Genomic DNA, 24,417 nt, shown 5'->3' on the forward strand with positions numbered 1-24,417 from the left:
CGTCATTTCAGTTTTATTTAACTTTTTTTAATATTTCGATTTCAATTTTTCTGGGCAAGTTCAATGGAGAGGGGTGACCCCTACCTGTCCTCCTCAAGTGACGTCCCTGCATCATTCATCTGAAAGTGAGCTTTAAAAAGCTCACTTTCAACTCGGCATCACATCGAGATGCCTCTTGATCAATCGGGGTGAGGTTAGCTAGCAAATATGTAAATATACGAGACAAAAACCTAAACTCGAGTTGCGCAAACGTAAATAATCGGTTCGAAGGTCCGAGTGCGCGCTCTCGGCGGTCCGCGCCGCGATTGGTCCAAATGGACCGCCCACTGGGCGGAGCCGCGCCCAGCGTGCTCCGCCCCTTCTCGCAAGAAAAACAATTTACTCAGCCTTTTGTCAATTTCGTTCGCGTAACGTCATTACGCGACGCGCGATATGCAAATTTGGCTAATTCGGGACGACGTATCGCACTTTAGGTATCGCGAATAATTGGCGCAGTGACTCTTTGAGCGAATTTGGTCGGTAAAACCAAGCATTTTCCTCATAAAAGTAATATTATGATAAGGCAGCTAATTCTATTTATGTATTGCATTAGATAGATAATGTTTATAAAGTATTACTTCAATGCGTGATCTCCCGTATACGCAAATGTCTACCTTGTGATTGGTTGTTCAACCGCAGACCCAAGAAAGGACGCTTTTATAATAAAAGTGATTAAAAATATATTTATAAAATACGCATTTGAGAAACAAATTTCATGCCAGCTCTCTTTTTGGCACTATTATATTTTTTATAACGAACAGTTCCAGACGCATTGTTAATAAAGTTCATCATTAAACCATTAAACAATTTCATTAGAAACAGCTCCAAATCGGACTTGCATCTTTCTCAGTTATTAAATGATAATAAATAGTTTCGCTTATTAATTTGTAATTGATTAGAGACACTTAAGTTACTTGAAAAGTCTACGAAAGTTCGATGGAAACAACTTTTTTTAATCGAAATTATTTTATCGAAGCAGGTTTTTTTAATAATATATTATAAACAACACTTAGAGAGACACTAGCGATTATTTTTATAGCTTCGTGTATATAACAAAAAAAAATATTGAGCATACGTCTACCAGATGGCGAAGGAAAAGAAACCCTCTATGAACCCAACACCCATCGAAATAATCCGCCACATGTCGCTCGCACGAGACCTTCCACTTTATAAACAACTCACCCGTCTTGAGTTATATTTTCAATTATAATTTAATAATAATAAAGCGGTTGAAGTTTCTAGAGAGGACTGGTGAGATAAAGAGCTACCTGTTTGATTGGAGCCAATTTATAACGCGTTCACATAACGAGCTGGACGTCAATTTCCGGCCGATCGACACAAGTCATGAGATGAGCAAAAGTCAACACTCAAGATATATTTGGTATAAATATTAATAACGCATTGAGTACATGTACCCATTGCATTACGTTTTTTTTAATATTTATTATCAAAGGAAAATGCTAATTTTGCGGTTTGAATGTGTGAGGTCAAAATTTATATTGTGACAAAATGGTTTTAATGAATATTGATTGGTTTGCGTCATTGGAGTTTGCGTAATGTTTGATTAATAGGAAAAATTGCAAAAAAAGTACATATTTTTATTTAATAATGATATAAAAAAGAAAATATGCAATAATATCACAATGTAATTTAATATCAGTATACAAAACTTACATATTACAGAATTATCTTAAATTATAAGTTGGATCCCTATCTAGCAATACCTAGCACGTTAGAATGAAATGCACAACCTACGCCTTTTATGGAATAAACAGCCCTTTAGAGTGAAATTAAAATGGAAATCTCCAGAACGCCGTTCTGGTATAAAAATATTGCGTTTTATAATTTAAATAACGACATTTCTATCTGAAATAAAACTATTTTTTAGCATTGTACATGCTTTGTAAAATGCTGCGAATGTTGCGAATGAAACATACTAATTCTGTCTGAATTTATAATTTCAAAAGTGATTATTTGAAACAGTGATTCCGCATGAAATAACCCAGTAAAATTAAATAGCCAGTCTTACTATTCTTAACCTATCCTTTACTATGCTGTACATATAAAAATGGAAGAAACTTAAAATCAATATTTTTTATATATGTATTAAACATAGTTTGTAATTTAATAAATATGTCTAGTATTTTTTTATATTTGATGTATTCCGTTGCAATAAATTTGCATAATGAATCAGATAATTACAATACAGCAGACCCCCCCCCCCCCAATTACACGGTAAATTGGGGACGTGCTATTTGTAAGTTGGACGTATCTCACCACACGCACCTGATTCGTATGTACGTATTGCAAAAAAATGTATGAGTAGTTTGTAGTCCCCAACTACACGCACCCAAATAGCACGTTCCCAATTTACTGTGACATTGGGGGGTCTACTGTACATAAGTTATTATCAAAAGTAACAAAAAATACGTTTTAAACCATACATTACAATAATTGTTACAACTTTCGTAGTAATGTTTTTCTAATTTTAAATAACGTTATTTTAAACATTTTTACATGTGTACTGAGTGTACACCACCGGAGCGCACGGCTTCTTCGCATTGTAAGGGGAGGTTAACGCGTATTTATAAATACATTTTTATTATGTTTTTCATGAAATTTATTATTTTTGTTTTGTGGTGCAAGCGTGAAGATCTTCAATTGACTGTTTTCAGTATGATTTTATTTTCGGTAATTAAACTATATTTTATACTTTTTCGGAAAGTTACATTTAATCAAGTTATTTTAATATCTATCTTAAATCAAAAGTTAATAAACAATATTCAATCACCAATTTAGCTCATCTTAAAGAGAAAAATATATGAAGACCAAGATTTCAAGATAAGAATAAATTAAATGACATATATAAAAAAAAAATTTTTACGATAAGAATTAAGATTGAATGGTTAAAACAACAGATAAACGTAAACAAAAAAAATGTAGTTGGTTAAAAAACTAAAGCTAATTGTAATTTATAAATTTATTGAAAATCTTCTGTTGCAACAAAAATGCGTTACAACAATGTAAACACAATCAACAACTAAGTAGTGAGTAACAAGACTGAAATAAAAGTCTAAAAAATAATATGCATACTGCTCTTGAATTAATATTTGATAAAAATAAAATGATCCTTGAGCATTTGCTCTTCAAAGCTCACAGAGCTCATTATCATGCACATAAGTGTCGTGCATGAGAAGACAAATCAGTCACTGACCGTAGCAAGATTTATACGGGTCGTCTGCGGTGCGGGGTCAAAAAAACCTACACACACAGACCTCAGAATCGTAACGTTTCCGAGCCGCGAATTTAAAATTTGTGTCGATGGAAGGTGGCAGGTGCTCGCGACACCTGCCGCCTCACATGCCGCGCGCATGCGCAATGCGTTGGAAAATGAGTCCCGGGAGAGGAAGAGCAATCCGGATTACCGTTGCAGTAGATGGATAGACTGAGAGGTGTCTTATGAGGAAGAAATTATGCATTTAAAGCTCGGAAGCGGCTATTCTTATAGACTTTAAAACCTCAAGTGGCAGAAGGTAAGACAAATAAGGTACATGCGGTTTTTCTTCACCACTCCGATTAAAGCGCAGAAGGGATGTTTATGCTCGCTAATTACAGATGTATTATTATACATTAAATTCAATAGTCTACGGACTCGATGTTCCAGTGTCAGTTAGAAGATAGGCACAGTCAGGCTTAGTAGCGAAGAGGACAGGATGAATAAGTGTGTCACGAAGAGGAAGGGCAAGTGAGGATGATAAAAGAGAGTGTCAAAGTGCGGCGAGAAGATGGTGTCTCGGACGAGAACGTCGACATCCGGAGCCATTTAGGAAGTTGGCGATGAGCATGAATGGTCATGGTATGGGTGGTGCGTTGGTTGAATGTTAATCAAAGCTCGACACCTGACACAGGTGAATTTAGTCAAATGAATAATTATCACACTCTTATATTAAGTTATTATTTTAAAAGCATGTTATTAAAAATAATGTTAGTTCTGTAAGATATATTCTATCTAGCACAAAGCAATTCTGTATTTAACGCTGCTACTAGAATCGCGAATTTTATTTTCTTGCGCCTCTACACCAAATTGTCCAATATTCTAAGTACATGTTAACTTTGCAAAATTAAGCCCGAATGTAAATTGCCAGTTATTTAAATATGCAGTAGTTAACCTTTGCCTTCCGGTGCGCACAATCCGCGTTGACAGTGATGCATCGCGATGGAAAAACTTTCAATGGCTTTAAAGATATCGCGGAGTATTTTTATTCCGTCTATGACGAATCATATTCAGCTCCCGATCGCAATGGAGACAATCTGACCTCACGATCTAGCTGGTCATCGGTTTTAGCCATAAACGAAATTCACATTTAAGACCGTACTTTTGAGAAGCTCAAATCGCGTAGTTCCACAGGACCTAACTTTATTCCTGATTTTACATTGAAATGTTGTCAGGTTAATCTTCTTGCTTTTAAAACTTCATCGTTACCTGATTTGTAAAAATATACGAAAGCTACTCTGATCCACGAAAACTTCGGACTGGTCGCCGTTTTTTCGGTTGTTTGATATAATTCTTTACAGATATATCCACAATCACGGTCAACATGGGTTTCGTCCGTGTCATTCTACGATCACTAACCTCTTGTGCCAATCGAGGGCGGTGCCAAATCCCTTGATTCTAAAATGCAGATCAATGTAGTCTATACCGACTTTCAAAAAGCATTCGACAAAGTTTTTCATGATCTTCGAAGCAACCGCCGTTATTATGTGAGCTATGACAGTATTTCGCTCATTCTAGAGTACCACAGGGATCCGATCTGGATCCTTTGTTTTTATTTTGCTTTTCATTAACGACATACATGAGGTAATTATGAACTCGGAATATTTATTATATGGGTTGCAAGCCCCTGATAAAATGAAAGGGGTTGAGACCATTTCAAGATCAAATATTAGCAGCAAAACTTTAAAATAAGCCAAGGATTGATGAATGAGCTTAGAAAGACCGACAGATGGTGATGGGATAAAATTTAATAAAAATTTGATTCGGCAAAGGCCACAAGAATTAAATAGATTTCGGTATATAAAACTTGTCTTAAAAAAGATTTTTTTTTTTTTTTTTAATAACTGCCATTTTGAGAGAAGTTGCCGAATTAACCCTTTGAGTAGTGAGTTAATTATAGCACATGAGAGTGAATTAATTTAACGTATTTTTCCACGATTATTTCTGTTGTTATTTTTTACTATTATTATTTTATATTGCATTTATATAATAGTAAATTATAGGAAAAAAGTGATTCGTAAAGTTATATTGCTTTGATTTATTTTACTACTTTTTTGTATGACTATTTTTTATAATTTAATTTAACACTTTCGTATTATTGAATTTCGCTAATTTATTTTACTTTTATTTATTATGAATTATTCTGCTTTTGTGTTTTTTTTATCAATTCAGAGGCTTTCAATATCTTTTTTATAAAATATTATTTGTCATGTTAATTTATTACGTAATCGGTATTATTTTTTATAGAAATCGTTTACGTTAATTAAAATTAAAAAAAAATATTATATAATTACAAATACTTTCTATTTATTATTTCTTCAGTTATAAATGTAAATATATTAGACCCCCGAATAACACGGTAAATTGGGGACGTGCTATTAAGGTGCCCGTTGCTTTATATGTGAGCTAGCCAAAAGTACGTATTGCAAAAAAATGTATGAGTATTTTCTAGTCCCCCAACTACACGCACACAAATAGCACGTCCTCAACCGTGTTATTGGGGGGGTCTACTGTATATAACTATCAGGGGTACCTCAAAACAGTGAAAGATCGACCACCGTAGATGAACAACGATACTCTAGTTGACTGACGAACTTAGTCGAGATATTTATAAAAGCTATTTTAGAATAAGTTTATCAAAAAAAAAAAAATATTAGGCTAAGCCGATTTTCATTAATATTCCCAAACACAAACCATTTTAAGCTTTCATGTGGGAATTAATCAGCTGAATTTCTTTTTAACAAACAATTTACCAACAATGTTTTCGAAATATTTACGAATATTAGATAATATACCGTATTATATCATAAAAATAACAAACACGAACTTTTCTTCTATAAATAAAAATAATAAAACGATATATATTTCATAATTATAAATTAGGGCAATAATAAAGGTTATGTACTTTATATCTTATGTTACAGTGAATATGTATCACCAGTAAAGATATATTTTTAATGGCGTTTTCAGCGAAATCATACCTGAAAACACTTTCGCCGGTTACACATAATTCTACTAGCGATAATATAATTTAACTGATCTATAAAACTCAATTTGATATCTATAAAGTATCCATTTCCTGTTCAAACCAAACTAACTATTGTTTTTGATAAGTATAAAGTATCTAAACATGCATTTGTCTAATTCGCCTTTAATATTCTCAACTCCGTATTTACGTTTCAGACGTATTATGAAATAATAATAAAATATTAAGATTGATTATTACATATAAGAGAATATAAACTGTCAATATTAACCCTAAACCATTTGAGGAGCAACCTATTAGCCATAATTATAAAGTTATATAATCGATATATTTTAAGCTTTTGCTTAAAAAAATAGATGGAGCAAGTGGACGCATTTCGATTAATCACCAAGGTTCAAGGGCTCCGTTACGGGGTTGTTTGACGAGCAGAGCCGCGTGGCGGAAACGGCGCTGCGATCGCTTCCGGCGGACACTGCGCGGTTATTCCGACCGGGACGCGAATGGAATGCATTATTGCCAACGATGCGGAGCGCACTACTGCACTGCCGACACGTTATTCATATAAAAACAATAACAATACCAGCCAGCACAAAAATCATGCTTCCCTATACTTCAGCGACATTTAAAAAAAAATTTTTTTGATAAGAAGACGATTGTAAACCCTCGAAACATATTTAACAGCAATTTTGTGATATACATATATCAATTTTACGAAAAGATAAATATGAACCTTGATTGAGAAAAAATCTTTGACTCATACTACGGAGAATATTAATATTTATTTAGAACACCCCTTTATTTATTTTTTAATATAGTCACCATGAGCCTCAATGATTTGTTTATGAATAATGACGGAATAGAACTCTAGCGCCTGCTTTTTAATTTATGAATCATAAAACGCATATTAAAACAATTTTTCACAGCAATTTTTTGAATGAGTTCAGTGGCAAATGGCCTTTTATATCTTTCTTTATCACTGCTTTAAATTCACAGCATCATTGCAATAATTAGGAGATGAATTTCAGCCGCAGTTTCACTAGCGACTGAGGCCAGATAAACTCTTACCTTTTAACAAGTATATGCTATAACTAGATAGCTTCAGCTTTAAATTTGACAATTAAATTATCAAATAAAAATCATAATTGTCAATTTTAGTATTGAAAGTAATGGGTTTTGATTGATATTTTTTATGTACTATCCAATGTGATTTTTGTGTTATTTCAAGGGACATTCCAGGAGCATAGTCATCGTTATCAAGTCATAATTGGTAGCGTAGTTTGAACAGCGGCAGAGCAAAGCAGACCAACAGGTGGTTGCGAGAATACAAAACGACCGACGTGGATACCATTACGGCTCTCAATTATTGCACAATAAAGCGGCTTATTAAAATTATATCGACTCTTTGTTAATCACATGAATTATATAGATGTGTATAACTATTTTCACCTTATATAAGCAACAAAGCGATCGATGATCCGGCCCGAGACGGAGACGCGTCAACGAACACTTAATTAAAAAAGGTCTATTGTTAGGCTCGATTTGAACGCGAAACGATATTTAGTATTCAGGGCGACCAATGTGTACCTGGACAGGGCCGCATCGGTGACAAATTAAATTATAAACTGCCACTTAAAAAAATAACATTTGATATCAAAATTTGGCGTATTCAATATTTATTAAAATTATTACAAGTCGTTGATTATTATTTAAAAGACCTACTGTTTTTCAATTTCTATCGTGTCTAGGAGACCGAAGTTATTGATTAATATATAAATATAATTCCGATCGATCATCATAGTTTATGTTTTCCTAGATTTTCTTAATCTCACGGATGAATATCGTGACAATTAGTTAAAATCAAGCTAGGGCGTTAAAATGTTTTATCAAAAATTATTTTAAAAATATCATATTTTTAAATTTAGTGAAAAATATTTATAATAGATTTTCATTATAAATATAAATCTGATTTCGATTCTATATAACATATTATATTATTTTTTTAAAACATGTATATGATGTTATTTTTGTATAAATATACATAAAATCGTTGAAAATAAATATTACACAATCGCATTTTGTAAAATCATCATAAAAAACGTTGTGATATATGATATCTGGTGGATTTCTATCGAAATTGAATGGTGGCAGTTTTTCAACAAACGCAATTGACCTATATAACGTTTAACATTATATGTTTTTTTTAATAACAATAAATTAAGTAAATTTTTAACATTTTTAAAGAATGGCGCAAATAAAAGTAGTCCGAAAAAAATTTCATTCACAATAAATAAGCAATAATGTAAAAAAATCAGACAAAACCAAGTAGCATCATTGTAAAAACTAAATTGAAACTTTGTTAATATATTACATTGAACTGATTTTCATCGAAAGTGTATTATGTCACTTTCTTGAAGAATCCATTAGAGTGACATAAAGACTAGATTTGTAACTAAAGTGAATTAAAAAAATTCATGCACTATTTTATTATATCACGTTCCAGAGGCTATACCGTGAGAAAAAAATAAACTGCACATATGAAAATGGGAGATAAATCCCATTACTTAAAATCAACTCAAAATATAAAATTCTCATTACTTAAAATCGACCCTAAATATATTTTTTTTTTTTTGCAACCATGTAAATGGAAAAAAAATAATTGGTTCGTGCAAAAAGAGAATCGGGCGTATAAGCATGTTTAAAAAAAATTATGAAAAATTAAAAAATTGCACATTTACTAAGAATAATATAATACATACTGAGGTGTTTTTTAAAAAAATTTGCGACGTTTTTAATACACTTGATTTTATACCTACAATAAATAGTGAAATAACCTAATACGTACAACTACGTATTATTTGCGTTATTGAATAGTGGATTAAAAAATAAATTTAATTCACAAAAAATAGAAATACGATTCAATCCATGCAGAGAGGAATATATCATTTTTTTAATTATAAAATTAATGAGAATGCACGATTTTGTTTTTAAATATTAAATATAAACTATATAACCCATTTATTATTTTTCGATAAAGTTTTTATGAATCGCAAACACAAAATTATGTGACTTTAGCATAAAAAATCATTATGTAGATTTTAAAAAGAAACAATATTTAGAATAAAAATGCGATTTAATCATTGTAGTGAGAAATATGTCAATTATTTCAATATACATATTGAATAAAAAAACACACTATTTTGTTCTCAATTATTTTTTTTTACATCTTTCGATTAAGTTTTTATATAAACGCGGTCACAAAATTTTGTGACATCGTCGTAAAAACTAAATGCAATACACTATCTGACGGTTTTTTACCTTAATTTTATGGTGTCGTTTTATTCACGAGTTCAATACCTCTACGTATTATATGCATTATTTTTAATTTATCAAATAATTTTATTACACACCTACAAGTTATATTTAAAGCAACGAAAAATACAATCGTTTTTAATTATGTACTTTTCCTTATTAGAATTAAAGTGCGTATTTTTATTTCAGATATAGTTTTAAATAAATAATAAAACTAGTAAAAAAAAAATAACGCAATTAGAGGTAGACCAATGAAAATTTTCCTTTCCGTTTTATTACTAATCATCTGGGGTAGTTTTTGCAAAACTAATATTTAATTATTAATTAATAATACAATGTCGCTTTTTCGACGAGCAAAGTTCGCCAGTACATTTTTTCTTTACTTATTAGAAAAAAGTCTATTAACATTTTTTTATTTAACTTTACTGTGAATATAATTAATCTGTTTAATGAACGATGTACGTATATTTCTATAACAACACTGTTTTCCAATATAATTCTTATAGGCGTTTTCAGCCGATTTTCCATTCCTTCTAAAAGAGGACTTGTACCTGGAAGGAACGGCTGGTTGAGGTCCAGGTCTGTGTATCCGGGACAGTCTCCGTAGAAGGCGTCGGCCGCCAGCTCCAGCAGCACCATGTTGGCCGCCTGCTCCGCCGTCGTCGTGGCCACCACTTCCGGCCTCCACCGGAACTCCTGGGCACCGGAACTCCTCGAACAACAGTTTCGACCACGAGATAACCACACACAAACACACACTCGATCAACGCGTATGACCCATCGTCCTCAAGTCAACACAGAACTATCAACAAATCTTCCGATTCTTTACCGCGCCTCTGCCGTTCCATCGACGTGGTTAAATACACTTATCAAATAATATCACAATAAATTAAATTTGACTATGTTATAGTGTTCTTTGGTGTATATAGATCTATTTAATAAATTAGTTAAATTGTAGTCGCGTATCGCGTCTCGCTTTGTGCTGGAAAATTGACGAGTGCGCGACGTCCGCTTCGCTCGACGTCGACATTTCAACTGAATGATCCCGCGCGTCGCTGGCCACACGCCCGAAGACGTACGAAGGCACACGAGCGTACACGAAGTTGTACCCCCACTATGAACAATACCTTCCCCCACCACCGACGCTTACATTCGCAGTAATGAACAAACACCTGCTCTTGCAAAGGAAACTATGCGACCAGCAAGTATTGCAAATTATTAGGTTGATGCAAAAGTAACGTCGTTGATCGTTTTAATGAATAACCCTTTCAATATGATATATCGTTCCTAGGATCTTGTGCGAAAAAGACGAAGGAACATTTTGTATACATTATAACTATTAACATTCATGACTTGAAATTCAGTCCCCAAATGTTTAATATCTTTAAAATGTTATAATAAAATATCAAGTTTATGATATTTTTGCGTATAATAAATAAATAAATAAAATTCTGTTAATCGTCCTTCAATCGCTTCTACGTCTTTTTGCACAAAATTTAAGAAGCAATTTTTTCAGTATTTTTAAAAATGGTTTGTAGTTTATCAGACATGTTTTTTTTTTAAATTTATATAAAATGTTTTGTTTTTAATATTGGTATGTTATATTAGCGTTAAACTAAAATATTTTTGACGCCTTCAATTGACATAGGATCTAAATTATTTTTTAATAATTTTATTCGCCATTTACTGTAAAATCCGTAGATGTAAATAAAGTTTCAAGATTACATAAATATGTTTTTTTAATAATTCATCAATGAAAGGCACTTCTTAAAAATGGGTATCTCTGTGGAGTAGAACGACACAGGAAAATATGGCTTCGTTACGTTTTTGTGTGCCAATCCGTGTATTAAAAATCTGTGACATTCGTAGTTTTTTTATTAATTATTTTTGTAGTATATGTGCTATTTATAAGATATAACTAATAATATTATAATTTTGTTGTAGGGAATATTTCAAAACCCGCTGTTAGTGCATATACTAAAAAACGGAAAATTCCGGAAAAACATGATATTGTTCATATGTACAAAATCGACTTAAATGAATTGGAATTTTTTTTTTTTCGAAAAATATTTCTACAAATGTTTGATATAAAAACAAAGCGATTTTTTTTGGTGGGAAAAAGCGACGTCCATATTTTTTTTATATTTTACGTAATACGTATTTTTTGCTATAATAATCAACAATAGTACTTCAAAAATCAATTAAATAATAAATAAAATTTGCTATTACTTGAAAAATTCAATAAGAACATTTTTAGATTTTTAGACTGAAAATATGGGTTTTTTACTTTGTTTTTATGTTGTTTCAAAGTGATTTCATTATCAATACTTGCGCTAATTAATATTACAGTTGATGTAAGACTCGATTTCAATGTAGATACCAATTACAGAAAAAATAATAAAAACATAATAAACGAAGAAGCTACCAGTTAACGAGCTTAGGTTAATTTTAATCTAATTGTAGCATAACATAATACAAGGCCGATGTGTTACAACGGCGTAAACAAAAGCAACATTTACAAGCAGTGACATATATTTTATTAATTATAAACAAAGATGAGCTAGCATGATTTTTTATTAATATTTTTTATCAAGTTATTCATACGTGAGGTTAGGAAAATCTAGGAAAGTGATCGTTTTGAAACATTTAATTAATACATAGCCTACTCAGTGAATATGTCCTTACATATTTATTTTTTATTGTAATATTCCAAAACTATATAAAGACATTTTTTTACAATTTCTTAAATTCAAGTGAGAAGAGTATTTTATTAATTCATTGTTAGTTTTCCGCTTGCAGCATAACATACGTTAGTCCAATGCGTTACAACCGGGTAAAACACAATCAATAACTATTAAGTATGAAGTGAGACACCAGACTGAAAGCTTACAATCAATAGATATATTAAACTATACACCATCTAGCTCGATTTTATTTTAGGATTTGCGAGTTTAGGGAAATCTAGGAAAACCTAATGTGTGATGATCGATCGGAACTATAATTTAATAATAATCACAAATCGCAATCTTGCAAACATGATCAAAATTGAAGAGCACCAGGATTCATATAGGATTCGAACACAGGTCTTTCAGATATTAGTTACGAGAATATTACTTTTCTCAAACCATAATAGTTTGTTTTTGTTGTGTCTTCATATAAAAGTTTATCTAATAACCGCTTTAAATGTTCCTTTTATAATATTTTAATCACTGCTATTAAAAAAAATAGTATCATAAAATCTATGGCGGAAAAATAGTTTTCACAATTTTTATTAAAACCGTATTTTTCTACAACTTTAAACTTTTTTGGCCAAATAAACTTTAGCTCTATCTTACTAAAATACATTTTATTTTTAATAAAATAACAGTTAATGATTTCGGTATAAAAACTCAGCTTAACACTTTCTTAAAATATGTAATTATACGTTTATTTTTACGGGAAATGATAACGAAAACTTTAGCGTGGAAAAGTTTCCGACCTATATACATAGTAGCTCACCTAATAAAGCACGTGCAATAAGTTTACCAACTAGTTTAATGGAATATAGAGAAACTAAAAAGAGACTAGCTTAGATTTGATATGTTTTAAATGCGGTCCTACAATTACCTTAATTAAAATTGATTGATTTTAAACCAGCGGTTTATCGTACTAGTACTGATTTATAACTTAATTAATAATAATTACATTTGAGTAAATATGTAAATATATTAACAGTTAGGGTAGGTCAGCTATTAAGTTATATTACTTTATATACATGGTTTATCGCCGGTTTGATTAGCTTGCAACGCTAGTTTATGATAAAAACTTGTACCACAATTACATTATCTACAAGCGACTTGTGGAAAAGTGCGACAACTTACAATATCAAGATATAAATGAAGTAGTAATCATATTTATAAAAAACATGCTTTTTTACCTTAACGATCATAATAAACGTCGTGCAATTGCACATTGGTTTTACAAAGCTTTGTAAAAATATTTATATAAAAACCTTCATGACATTTATAGCCATAAGATAATCATCACGTGTGAACTGCTCATTCACACATATGACAGGCTCGATCCTTTCTATCGGTCTTATCCGACGCGAGATCACTGAAATGAGCTTCGAGAGCTTCGCCAAGATCAGACCGACCACAATATATAAATTAAAACGGTTCTCAAGTCGCTTTATATGGATCAGGATTTTTCCAAGGTCGACGCGGACAAGTGCACACGTTGAAAGGACGCGCATAAATTGAAAATTGAACACAATTTTCATATATACGTATAAATGTGTGTGTTGAAATAAATTGCCCGTAAATTGAATGGAGGAGACAATGGCCGCGGAGAATGCGTCATCGGCTATGGGAAAAGCGCGGACCGGTCTCGAAAAAAGTTGGTAATCACTGGGGCAGTTAAGGCAAGTGAGTGGCAATGAAGCCGGACGCATTATGGGAAGAATATATTAGCGGCGGCGAAGGGATGTTGAGAAGACCACAATGGGCGCGTGACGACGAGACCGAAAGTGATCGTTCTGAAGCTTTCAATTTAATACATAGTCAATTCAGTGGTTATGTCTTTAAATATTTTATTTATTGTAATCTTCTATTGCAACTTAACAGGTTACAAGCGTTACAACCGGGTCAACACAATCAACAACTACTAAGTATGTAGTGAGACACCAGACTGAAATCAAACATATATTTTTTAATTATGAATTATTATTATAGCCTACAATCAATAGACGTAACTATACGCCACCAAGTTCGATTTTATTTTAGAATTAGTGAGATTAGGAACATCTAGAAAAACCTAATCTATGATAGATCGAAATTATAATTATATAATAAACACTAATTCTGATCTCTCAGACACGATAAAAATTGAAAAACACGGATCCAAATGGGATTCGAAAACAGATATTAGACACAAAGTTAAACCACTGGGCTATCGTGCTGGCACGATAAAATGACAGTACTATTCTTAATCGAACTGTAAGTTTCTAATTTGAAATAACAATGAAATCAGATGATTCAGAATAATATACATTAAGATTAAGAACAAGGAAATGGTCGTGTTATAGACTTGAACTTGAGCTTTATAAGAAACGACACTACTCCAAAAATTATACTTATTAAAATTAATTTCTAAAATCTTTTTATTTGACTAACACACCAAAATGATGCAAATTTTACGGAAGATTCAAAATTATAACAATAAATAAAAAAAATGTCTTGCAATAAATTTCTCGATTCAAGAAAATATGGTATTCGCAAACAAGAATTCATATAATACCTATATTGATCTACTAAGAATTTGTGGTTTTTAGGGCATCGAAGACGTCCTCTTTATAGGATTAAATATGTTTAATCTGATTACTAGTGATTTATCCCTTAGCTTCAAGCTACTTCTATTCTAAATTTATATTGCATTCACAGTGACAATAAATAAGTCACATGTGATTGGATCACTTCATGGTAACATATTTCAAGGCCTAAATATGGGCTTAATTAAGATAGAAGTACAGTTTCCAAATATTCGAATATATTTTTAAAGTTATAAAGAATCGAAAAACACCTATTTCTAAATAACAATAAAAAATATCAAGACTATTTATTTTTATTTAAAAAATAATAGAGCATTAAATGTTTCAGACTTATTAATTATTCCTGCTACCAAAAACACTAATTAAGTTTTAATTGATGTGGAATTTATTGCCAGCAATGGATTACAGTAACTACAACTCAGTATGCTTAAAAATATTACCATAATAAAATACTTAAACAAACTTAAAATTAAACATTATTCGTATTGATTTAAAAGAGAGATAAATTAATACTATGTATTGATAAAATCCACAGCTGCATAATATTAAAAGAAAATATGGATAATTTTTTGAATTTCGGCAATTACAAATTAGTTTTGTTCATTATTTTGTATGAATTTTACCAAAAAAAGCGCATACTGAGCTATAGATACTGCAGCAGTACATCGGGGGGGGGGGGGGGGGTTGAACACAGAAGTGCAATATTCATCAAGAAATTAAAAATCAAAATATTCCGATACAAATAATTAAAAAACATATACAGAGGTGTGACAAAATAATTGGACCAAACATTATTTTTCATATGTTTGTAGTTTCTACATACTTTTATGTAATTTAAAAAAATAAAAATGTTTTTACACAAACAACCTATTTTCAGACATTTTTAATTTACAAAAATATTATCCAGTAACTCTTTTAGACTGTAAAAATATGTTTCTTTTTTTGGCATATTCTCAATATTCGCTATTATAGTTTTTTGGGTTGTTTAGCCACGTGTTTTCAATGTTTAGTATTTATGAACTTGTATATGATGGTTGCTTTCTAAATAAATGCTCACATTTTTTTTATTCTCATCACGTTAAATTTTAGAGCTCTTTCTCGATAATTATGAGTTTCTTTCCTAAGTAAAGTACAAATAGCAATTTTTACTTCAACAGCAATATTTTTTGTTTAAGCTATTTTATAAAAATCATTGTTTTACACCAGATAAAAATTATTAAATACAATCGAATTAATCCACAAATTACGAAGAATTATGATATGGTTGATAGTTTAGAAAGAGATTAAAAAATAAAACGTAATTATTTTATCTAAATGTTTTGACAGAACCACAAAGTGCTGCACACTGAATACAATCTGTAACTTTTTTGGTATACATATAATCATTAATTTTTTGTTAAAAATCATTGCCTAGTAACGTGTCAAATCTTTTAACGCACAAATTTTATTTCCTACATTAGTTAATATAAAATATCAAAATATGTGAAATGTTAGAGTGGTCCAATTATTTTGTCACACCTCTGTACATATATTCTGATTGAAGTCTATGTATTAGAAGGCAGTCGCTGAAGGCTATGTAGTGTGCCCTTAACAGAACACAGTAAAGAAGTCTGCGGATAGTCGCCAACACCTGCACATGTATATGTATAGACGTGATCATAATAAAAAGTCGTAAAAAAATCAGAACGACGATGTAATTTAAATGTCGGCGCTTCATTGTCTCGACTGTGGGAGAATTGTCTGTGTGCGCTTATTTACGAAACCTTTAAAAAAGGCTTTTGTCAAGGTTCGCGCCGGGGTCAAGACTCTTTCAGTCTGCGAATGAAAATGTTGGGCGTCGCTACTTGTGTTATCCTTGAACTTGGCGACAATGGAATATTCGCGTGCAAATTGTCCACGTACGCACACGGCGTCTGCCGAAGATCGTGATCAGATTGCGAATCAAAATCGTTATGCCAGTGGCCCACATCGACGCCGATTATGGTCAGTCAATTAGGCATTAGATAAGGGGGAAATACATAAAAAGCCTAATAGGGGTTATATTGAATTTTATGGCACTTGGGTGTCTAATGATGATATGAATAGATTGTGACTACTAAAAATATCGCATTATAAGATAAGACGGAACTACTGCTTATTTTATGTTTTGGAATATTTAATTTAAAGCAGGTAGAATGGCGTTTATTAAAAAGAAAGCATTGTCAATCATAAACTCATTAAAATAAATTTTAATGCGATTAACGATCAATGTATTTTAGGACCATTGTCAAATGTCTAGAAATACTAAGCTTTGAAAGAAACTCAAAGGGCTGCTTCAAACGTAATGTAAGTCAATATGGAGAAAAACATTATTACATTGAAAAATTTAAATTAAAAAAAGATTGATACTAATATTAAAAGGATATATTATCAAGGGCCAAAATAACGTACCGAGATTAAATTGTAGAGGTACAGGTTTTTTTAATCATAAAAAATACATTAAACAGACGGATGTACCTTAAAATATAAATGTTTTTATGGTTAGTTTGGTTGGCTTTTTACGAGCGAGTAACAACAAGATATTATAGCGAGTAAGTGTCATTGATAAAATATTCAATGATAAACAAACAAATTGTATTTCAATCTAAAAAAATAATATAAGTAAAATTGGTGACACTGCTGATGAAAAATTATATTATCTTACCCCGAATTGATCAATAAAAAAACGAGCACCTAAAAATAGCTCGATGATGCTATTCTTGTAGAGTTTGAATTGCTTACAAATCATCTGAAAGATAACTAACTGCAGCACAGAATTTAATATTTATTCAAGAAGCAAAACGCATCTAAGACAAATTTCCGCCCCGGAATAGAAATGTCTCATTTCGTTACTTTGCAATGCAGAAGTCGTCAACAATTTCGGCGCCATCGGCGAAATATACGATAAAAATCGCATATAAGGATTTTTAATAACCGCGTCTATGACTTATTCAATCAACATACTATAGATATAATTTGGCGTACAGGTCGTAAAAAAAATGCACGCGTCTATTGAATACGCAAAATCACACGCAAGTCCTTCGATAGATTCAGATTTTATCTCCTCAATAGAGGTAAATCAATTCTAATATAGGTACTATAAAAAAGTAAGATTGACACCTTTACGATTAATATTCTGATTATGTATTTTATTTTTTAATATTTCATACTAACACAAAATTAGCATATAGTATGTTAATTTGAAGGGTGAATCGTGCATTGTGAAGTATAACACATCAAGGACATTTTTGAGAATTGATACGAGCTACGTATAATAAAATATTGTAGATAAGAACTTGAAAAGAATAGAAGCATATAAAGTTTTTTTGACGCTAGTACATATACAATAAGAACTGAAAACGCATTGTTAGTATGAAAAGCACATCTTCCGAGAAAAGTCTTGCAGCATCCCTATCCAATAAGCGGGGAGTGGCGTTCATTGCACGTGACCCGATCGATATCGAGTTACCCTCTTCGTATCCGGTCTGTAAAGGTTGTTCAAAAGCTAAAGAAAAATCTGAGTTTATTCACCAAAAACGTATCGAGTGTCTGTGTGCTTAAAATGGCCACGCACTGCCCGGATACCGGTCATTATCTGCATGATATAAAAAGTTCTTAATTGAGTAATCCGACTGGATCGTTAGAGGTTGACGACTCTGGCGCTTCCTCAAATCGTTCATGAAGTTATCATTAACTTTAATATTTTTTTTTAGATAAGGGATGTCTGTGGCGAGTATGATGTAAATGGGGATTTCGATAGGGAGACAGAAGCGTTGGGGCGTGTTGTACACGAAACTTGTATGGTATACGTGGAGATTGGGCGGAAATGGAGACAATACCGGCCTCGCCGGAAATAAACACGCGCTGCGTTGCGCAAACTTGTTTAGCCTGCAAGTTCTCAAACTGTGAGGATTGTCGATTTATGAAAGAAACACCACAGATGTAAAAAGATATGTATTTAACTTAAACAAAATAAAATAGTAAAACGCAAGACGAGTTGAACGTGACATTAGAATTAAACCATTAATTGAAGCACTCATTTATGACCCATATTCTTTTACTTTAGAAAAGTATTGTAGCCAAAATGTGTACCATTAAAACATCAGTTCTCTTAATTCAAGCCAAATTCAAACATTATATTACCTTTTATTACTCATTTAGGGGTAGGTCTATATTGTGTTTGAGTAATTACCTAGCAAATTGACAGATTTTAGCATGATAATATTTATAAAAATATAATGCCAAATTGTTCACAATTTGATTGCGATATTATCGTATATTCGTCAATTACTTTTACAAAATAGGTGCAATACAAAAGTATTTAAATTGAGGAAGTGACACTTTGTGATGGGAGCAAAAAAAAATATTCGGGAAAAGCGAGTACTTTCATCGTCAATGTGCCTAAAGATAGAACAAAAAATGTCTCCAAGCAACTGTGCGAAATCCAGATAGCTAAATGAGCTGGGGGTGCTTCATATATTCCGGAATGGAAGGTATCCACTTTATCGACGGAACAGTGAAAGCGGTGAATTATAAAACTGTCCAGGATTTTTTCATCCGTTCGATGGAAATAAGCATGGTTTCAAATTTGAGCTGCACATTTATGTATGTTGCTACATCCCGTCATCGGGTTAAAATAGTCAGTCATGCTTTTATATGAAAATTTAAAAAAGCTAATACTGTATTATGTGGGAGTATGTCTTGAACTTTCCCTGAAATAGTATTTATATAAATAGATAAAACAACTTTAATCCATAATTTAAAAGATCGAACGCTCAGTAACGAGCGTTTCCGTTGCGACGACGACGGCACGATTTTATTGCTTTTGACGTGGATTTTTGACTTCTGAGAACTTATTGTAATATTGTTATAAAAAGTCCTAATATAGTCGTAATATTGTTATAAAAAGTCCTAATATGAACGCTAGGTAACAGAGTGCTTCCACTGCGTAGCGACGGCACGATTTTGTTGCTTTTGACGTGAATTCTAAACAGGGACTACCTTAAATTTGACCAGAAAAATGAATGTCATTTAATGAAATACTATGACTTCTTGCCCAAAATTTACTGTTATATAATTTATTCTATTTTCTTTGTTAATTGCGGGTTTTTATTTTATTTTTATGTGTTAATTTATATTTTCGAATAAAGGCATATTTCAATTAAAAATTCAGAGGAATTTTATTCATCACATTTTTATTATCACTCTTAGATTTTTTCCTTAAATACATTTGTATGTACTGATTGGTTAATTAATTAATAATAAAATAACATTAATAAGAATTGACACCACAAGATTTCTCATTACTAGAAAATCTCCTCATTATGCGATTTCCCGTCAATGAACAGTTAGACTCGGCAAACACATATACATATAAGTGCAATACACCCAGATCAACTTGCACAGGAAAAGCCTCCATCTATATAAAATAACTTGATTTATATATCTTTCATACATAGCAAAGATGTAAAGCTTTTTTTGGGTATCGATATAAAAAGATCTGTGTACGTATACGCCTTTATAGAGAAGAACACTCGAGGGTCTCGAGTGCATCTCCTGTCATCATCAATGACCGCAGAGGTTCAAAAGTTCACAAGCACCCTCGAGTCAACCAAATGGCATGTTTTAAAAACTATTATACCTTACAAAAAAATCACCGTCGAATCAATATAAAATATAAATATTTTTAATTAACTCGTTCATATTTGACACTCATCAAATCTATTTTCGTCGGCGTCCGCCATAAAAGCAAAACAAGACGCGAAAGTATAATATGTGTCAAGAGTTTAAATATAAACCAACAGAGTGGAGGAGCGTTTAACGCACGTTCGGGACACGTGTACCAACATCCGGCCCCAAGATCCTGACTTCAGCATCAGGCATGTGGCGCACAGGTACCTGGGTCGGCCAGGTGGTTGAAGGCAGATCATAATTAATGCCCCCGCGACCTTGCCGATATATTAATATACATATTTTTTATCAACGAGTCCTGAACTTTTCGGATTGATATTTGTTATCACTTTGACTCGTTCGACACGCTGACCGTGGAATGTGATAAGCTGAAAATAACGATAATACAGCTGCGCGAGAACAACTTCAAAATAATAATAAACACGAGAGAAAAACATGTATAGTTTAATGATAATGCGGTGACAATATAAAAAGTAATGTATTAAAATAAATGCGCTTTGTTAAAATATCAGTATATTTAATTATAGAAAAAAATTGAGTAACTTAACAAAATGATACATTAAAGAATCGAAATAACAACCAATGGTGTCACGAAAACAACCAAACTTCAAAAGATGCTTCCCCTTAATCTAATAATGATTTTGTAAAACTAACCTTGTAGATATTTATTTGCTCTCTAATACTACACATTTAATTAAATATATTGTACGTAATGACATATCTAATGTTAATTTTTGATTTCCTATATTTATTTCATAAGATGGATACTACATAATTTATTATTGAATCTGAGTGATATATTAGATTATTTAATATCACGCATATGCTTTTTTTAAATAATGGCAACATGAAAAGATGGAAAAACAAATATTAATCATGTGTTTAGATCTGAATTATATTTTTAATATCTCGAAAGACATTAGTGGTAGTTAGTAGAAAAGACATAAGTGAACTTAATAAGTAATACAATTAGATAATTTTTTTATTAAAATCCTTTACTGCGATGTACACCGAGTGTACATGTTATCTTATTATGTAAATATCTCGAATATGATGTTAAAATTTTAGGCATTACGTTAATTAATTTCACTTGGATAAAAAATGAGTAAAAAAAAACATTTACATTTCCTTTACTGTGATGTACACCGAGTGTACATGTCATTTTATTATGTAAATATCTCGAATATAATGTTAAAATTATAGACATTACATTAATTACAATATGTAAGTAATAATCGAAAGTGACAGTAGCAAATTTAATGTCAGCAAAATTGGGCATCAATTAATCAATACGTCAAAATTCGCACTAAAGGGATATTTGCCTACATATGTTCAATATTGTTTTACGTTCTGTATCTTCTGCAATTATACAGAATAATTACAAAATAATTGTTGCGTTTGGACTTATGTTTTTCAAATTTTAAATAATTAATTTATACATGTACACTGAGTATAATCGCCGGAGCACAATGATTTTTTTTGCTTCATAAGAGAAAGTTTAAAGAAGGAATGAATTTATGCTTAATAAAAATTGAAAAAGCTTTTACTATAGATCGCACATTATCAAAATATTTTTGTTTTAACCCATCAGTGCCTTTTGTTTAGGACTATTAAAAGTATATGAGCTTGAAACGAGTTTTCGTTCAATCGAATTTTAGTACTAAAAGTTAAGAAGATATTGGCGTTTTTAAATTGTTTTTCTTTTAAGTTTTTGTAGTTTGAACAATGTTTCAGGATATACCAAATTTATATAGCTACTGTGTCCATTACAATGGTGATATTATTACGTAAATTTAATTCTTCAATTATGCATATAATTTTAAAATCAATTTGTTTCATTCACTGAGCTTACAAAATCTATAATAAATAATGTAATAAAAATGTATCGTTATTTTTACGTTTCATAAGACTGAAAAAATATATAAATGAACTCAATTATGTTATAAAAGTAGTACTTGTTCTGTAAAATCGCTTTAAAAGTACGCAACAATCATAAAAACTGGAGTTTTTCCTCGGTTATTTTTAACCAAATTTTCGCTTTTCTGCGAAGCGAATTCGTTCGTAATTTTCCTTATCATTTATTATTATTTACAAACACTTTTAATATAACAATTGTTAACAAATAAATATATAATTTATTTGGGTACGAACATAATATATAAATTAAAAACACAGCGTACATATATAAAACAGGAAACTGCGGCTATGGTCAGCGCGATAACAGTACCGAGATAGCAAAAGCTCGATAAGCTCATGTAAATCACACATACAGTACTTTTTACATGATTTTAAGCATCTGATTATAACAAACCAAAACAAAAAATAGTATAATATGAAGAATTAATATTTTATATATAATTTTAATTTATTTATATCAATCGACAGATGTTTCCAAGTAAAACCCACGCATAAACAATGTTTATGCATATTTTTTAGCACTATCATTACAGATAAAAATATGTTGTTGTTTGTTCGTTAATCTTTTAAATTAACAGCGTGTTTTTGTGAGATATGAGGATAGGTTGTTTGACATGGGTTGTACAGAATAATGAATCCCAAATTTAAGTACGATCTCAGATAACGTTCAATGATATATAGAAGGAATTGTATTATGTGAATTAGAAACGAACCTTTTCAATTACAACGAATTTGGGGCAATAAAAGGAGATTATAGAGGTGCGACAATGGATTTGTAAAATCGCGAAAACCTGCGACAAACCCTTTTAGCTCGGTTTTGGATTTCAAAGGCAGCGCACTATAATCCTACTGCGACAATGAAACGGCATAGAATTGCACTATTCAATAAAAAATATTTGATCTAATAATGACAATCTAAAAATTAGATTTATATCTATTTTCAATTTATATAATAAGCATTAATGTCCTTGAATGTCAAATTAAATATATGCTGAAAACTTCCCTATGTCATTCAATTTTTTTTAACATTTTAGACTCGACACCCCACTTGTACACGTGTTCGGGACAGTTGTTCAACATCCGCTGCAACTCGATCCCGCACGTGCGTCTCAAATTTTGAGTATCATCACTCTGCTGCTTTAAGGTCAAAATTTAAAAAGAAAAGCTACCCTCGATGTGCGTTAACGAGCCGTTAACTCGTTCCGATACCGGCGTTATCGAACGTTGCGGTTCAACATAAGAATTGATAAGGCATATATTAAAATTATATGTTTTTTGTACGCCTTATATTAGAATGATACGCCAGGTGCGAGTCCCAAAAAAATCATCGAACCATATAGATTGATATGCTTTTAATTTAATATGTATAACGATCAAAGGCTTTCATGAGCGTACGAAGAAGATAAAAAAGAAGCCGCTACTCCAGCGTCCATTAGTTAAAGTGCTCGATATTTTGCGAAACGATATTAAAGGGTATATGCATCGATCAAAAAATGAGTTCATATAAAAACTTGTCCCTTTTGAACCTTACGTTACATGTAATGATATGACTTGATTAGTACATTAATATACAATGTTATGAACACTTTTATTAAACAGGACATTTAAAAGATGAATTAAATTTAAAACACCTTAAGAAAAAAGCGTAAATTCTTTAACAACGTTGACAACCAAGTTTATGTTAGTTTCTTCTAACTCGACATCTAGTGATACATACTAGCTAAGAAGCTTGATTATACACAAAGTCAACTTTAAAATGGAACGGATAATAAGATTTTACACAACTCTGTTAAATCAGTATGAACTTTTTGTAATTTTAAGATGAGCTAAACGGAACACTTCGAATAAATGCTGATTAAGCAAGAGAATAAAAAC

The 24,417-nt window shown here is 31.4% G+C and overlaps 1 protein-coding gene across 4 annotated transcripts in view; it reads right to left on the minus strand.

The window, feature by feature from the left end:
* pnt (ETS transcription factor pointed) overlaps positions 1 to 24,417 on the minus strand; it is a 189,377-nt gene that overhangs the window by 6,751 nt on the left and 158,209 nt on the right. The window contains exon 1 of one of the 4 annotated variants that reach the window (XM_088192174.1): positions 10,160 to 22,894. The exons of the other annotated variants lie outside the window; for them this stretch is intronic. Within the exon in view, the coding sequence (XP_088048300.1) occupies positions 10,160 to 10,247 (88 nt within the window). The 5' untranslated portion in view covers positions 10,248 to 22,894. Of the gene's footprint in view, positions 1 to 10,159; positions 22,895 to 24,417 lie in introns of those variants that run through there. 4 annotated transcript variants of the gene reach the window in all.

This window comes from Plectrocnemia conspersa, unplaced genomic scaffold, assembly GCF_051122295.1.
Source record: "Plectrocnemia conspersa isolate PC_06_02 unplaced genomic scaffold, ASM5112229v1 ptg000009l, whole genome shotgun sequence".
Taxonomy (NCBI): Eukaryota; Metazoa; Arthropoda; class Insecta; order Trichoptera; family Polycentropodidae; genus Plectrocnemia; species Plectrocnemia conspersa.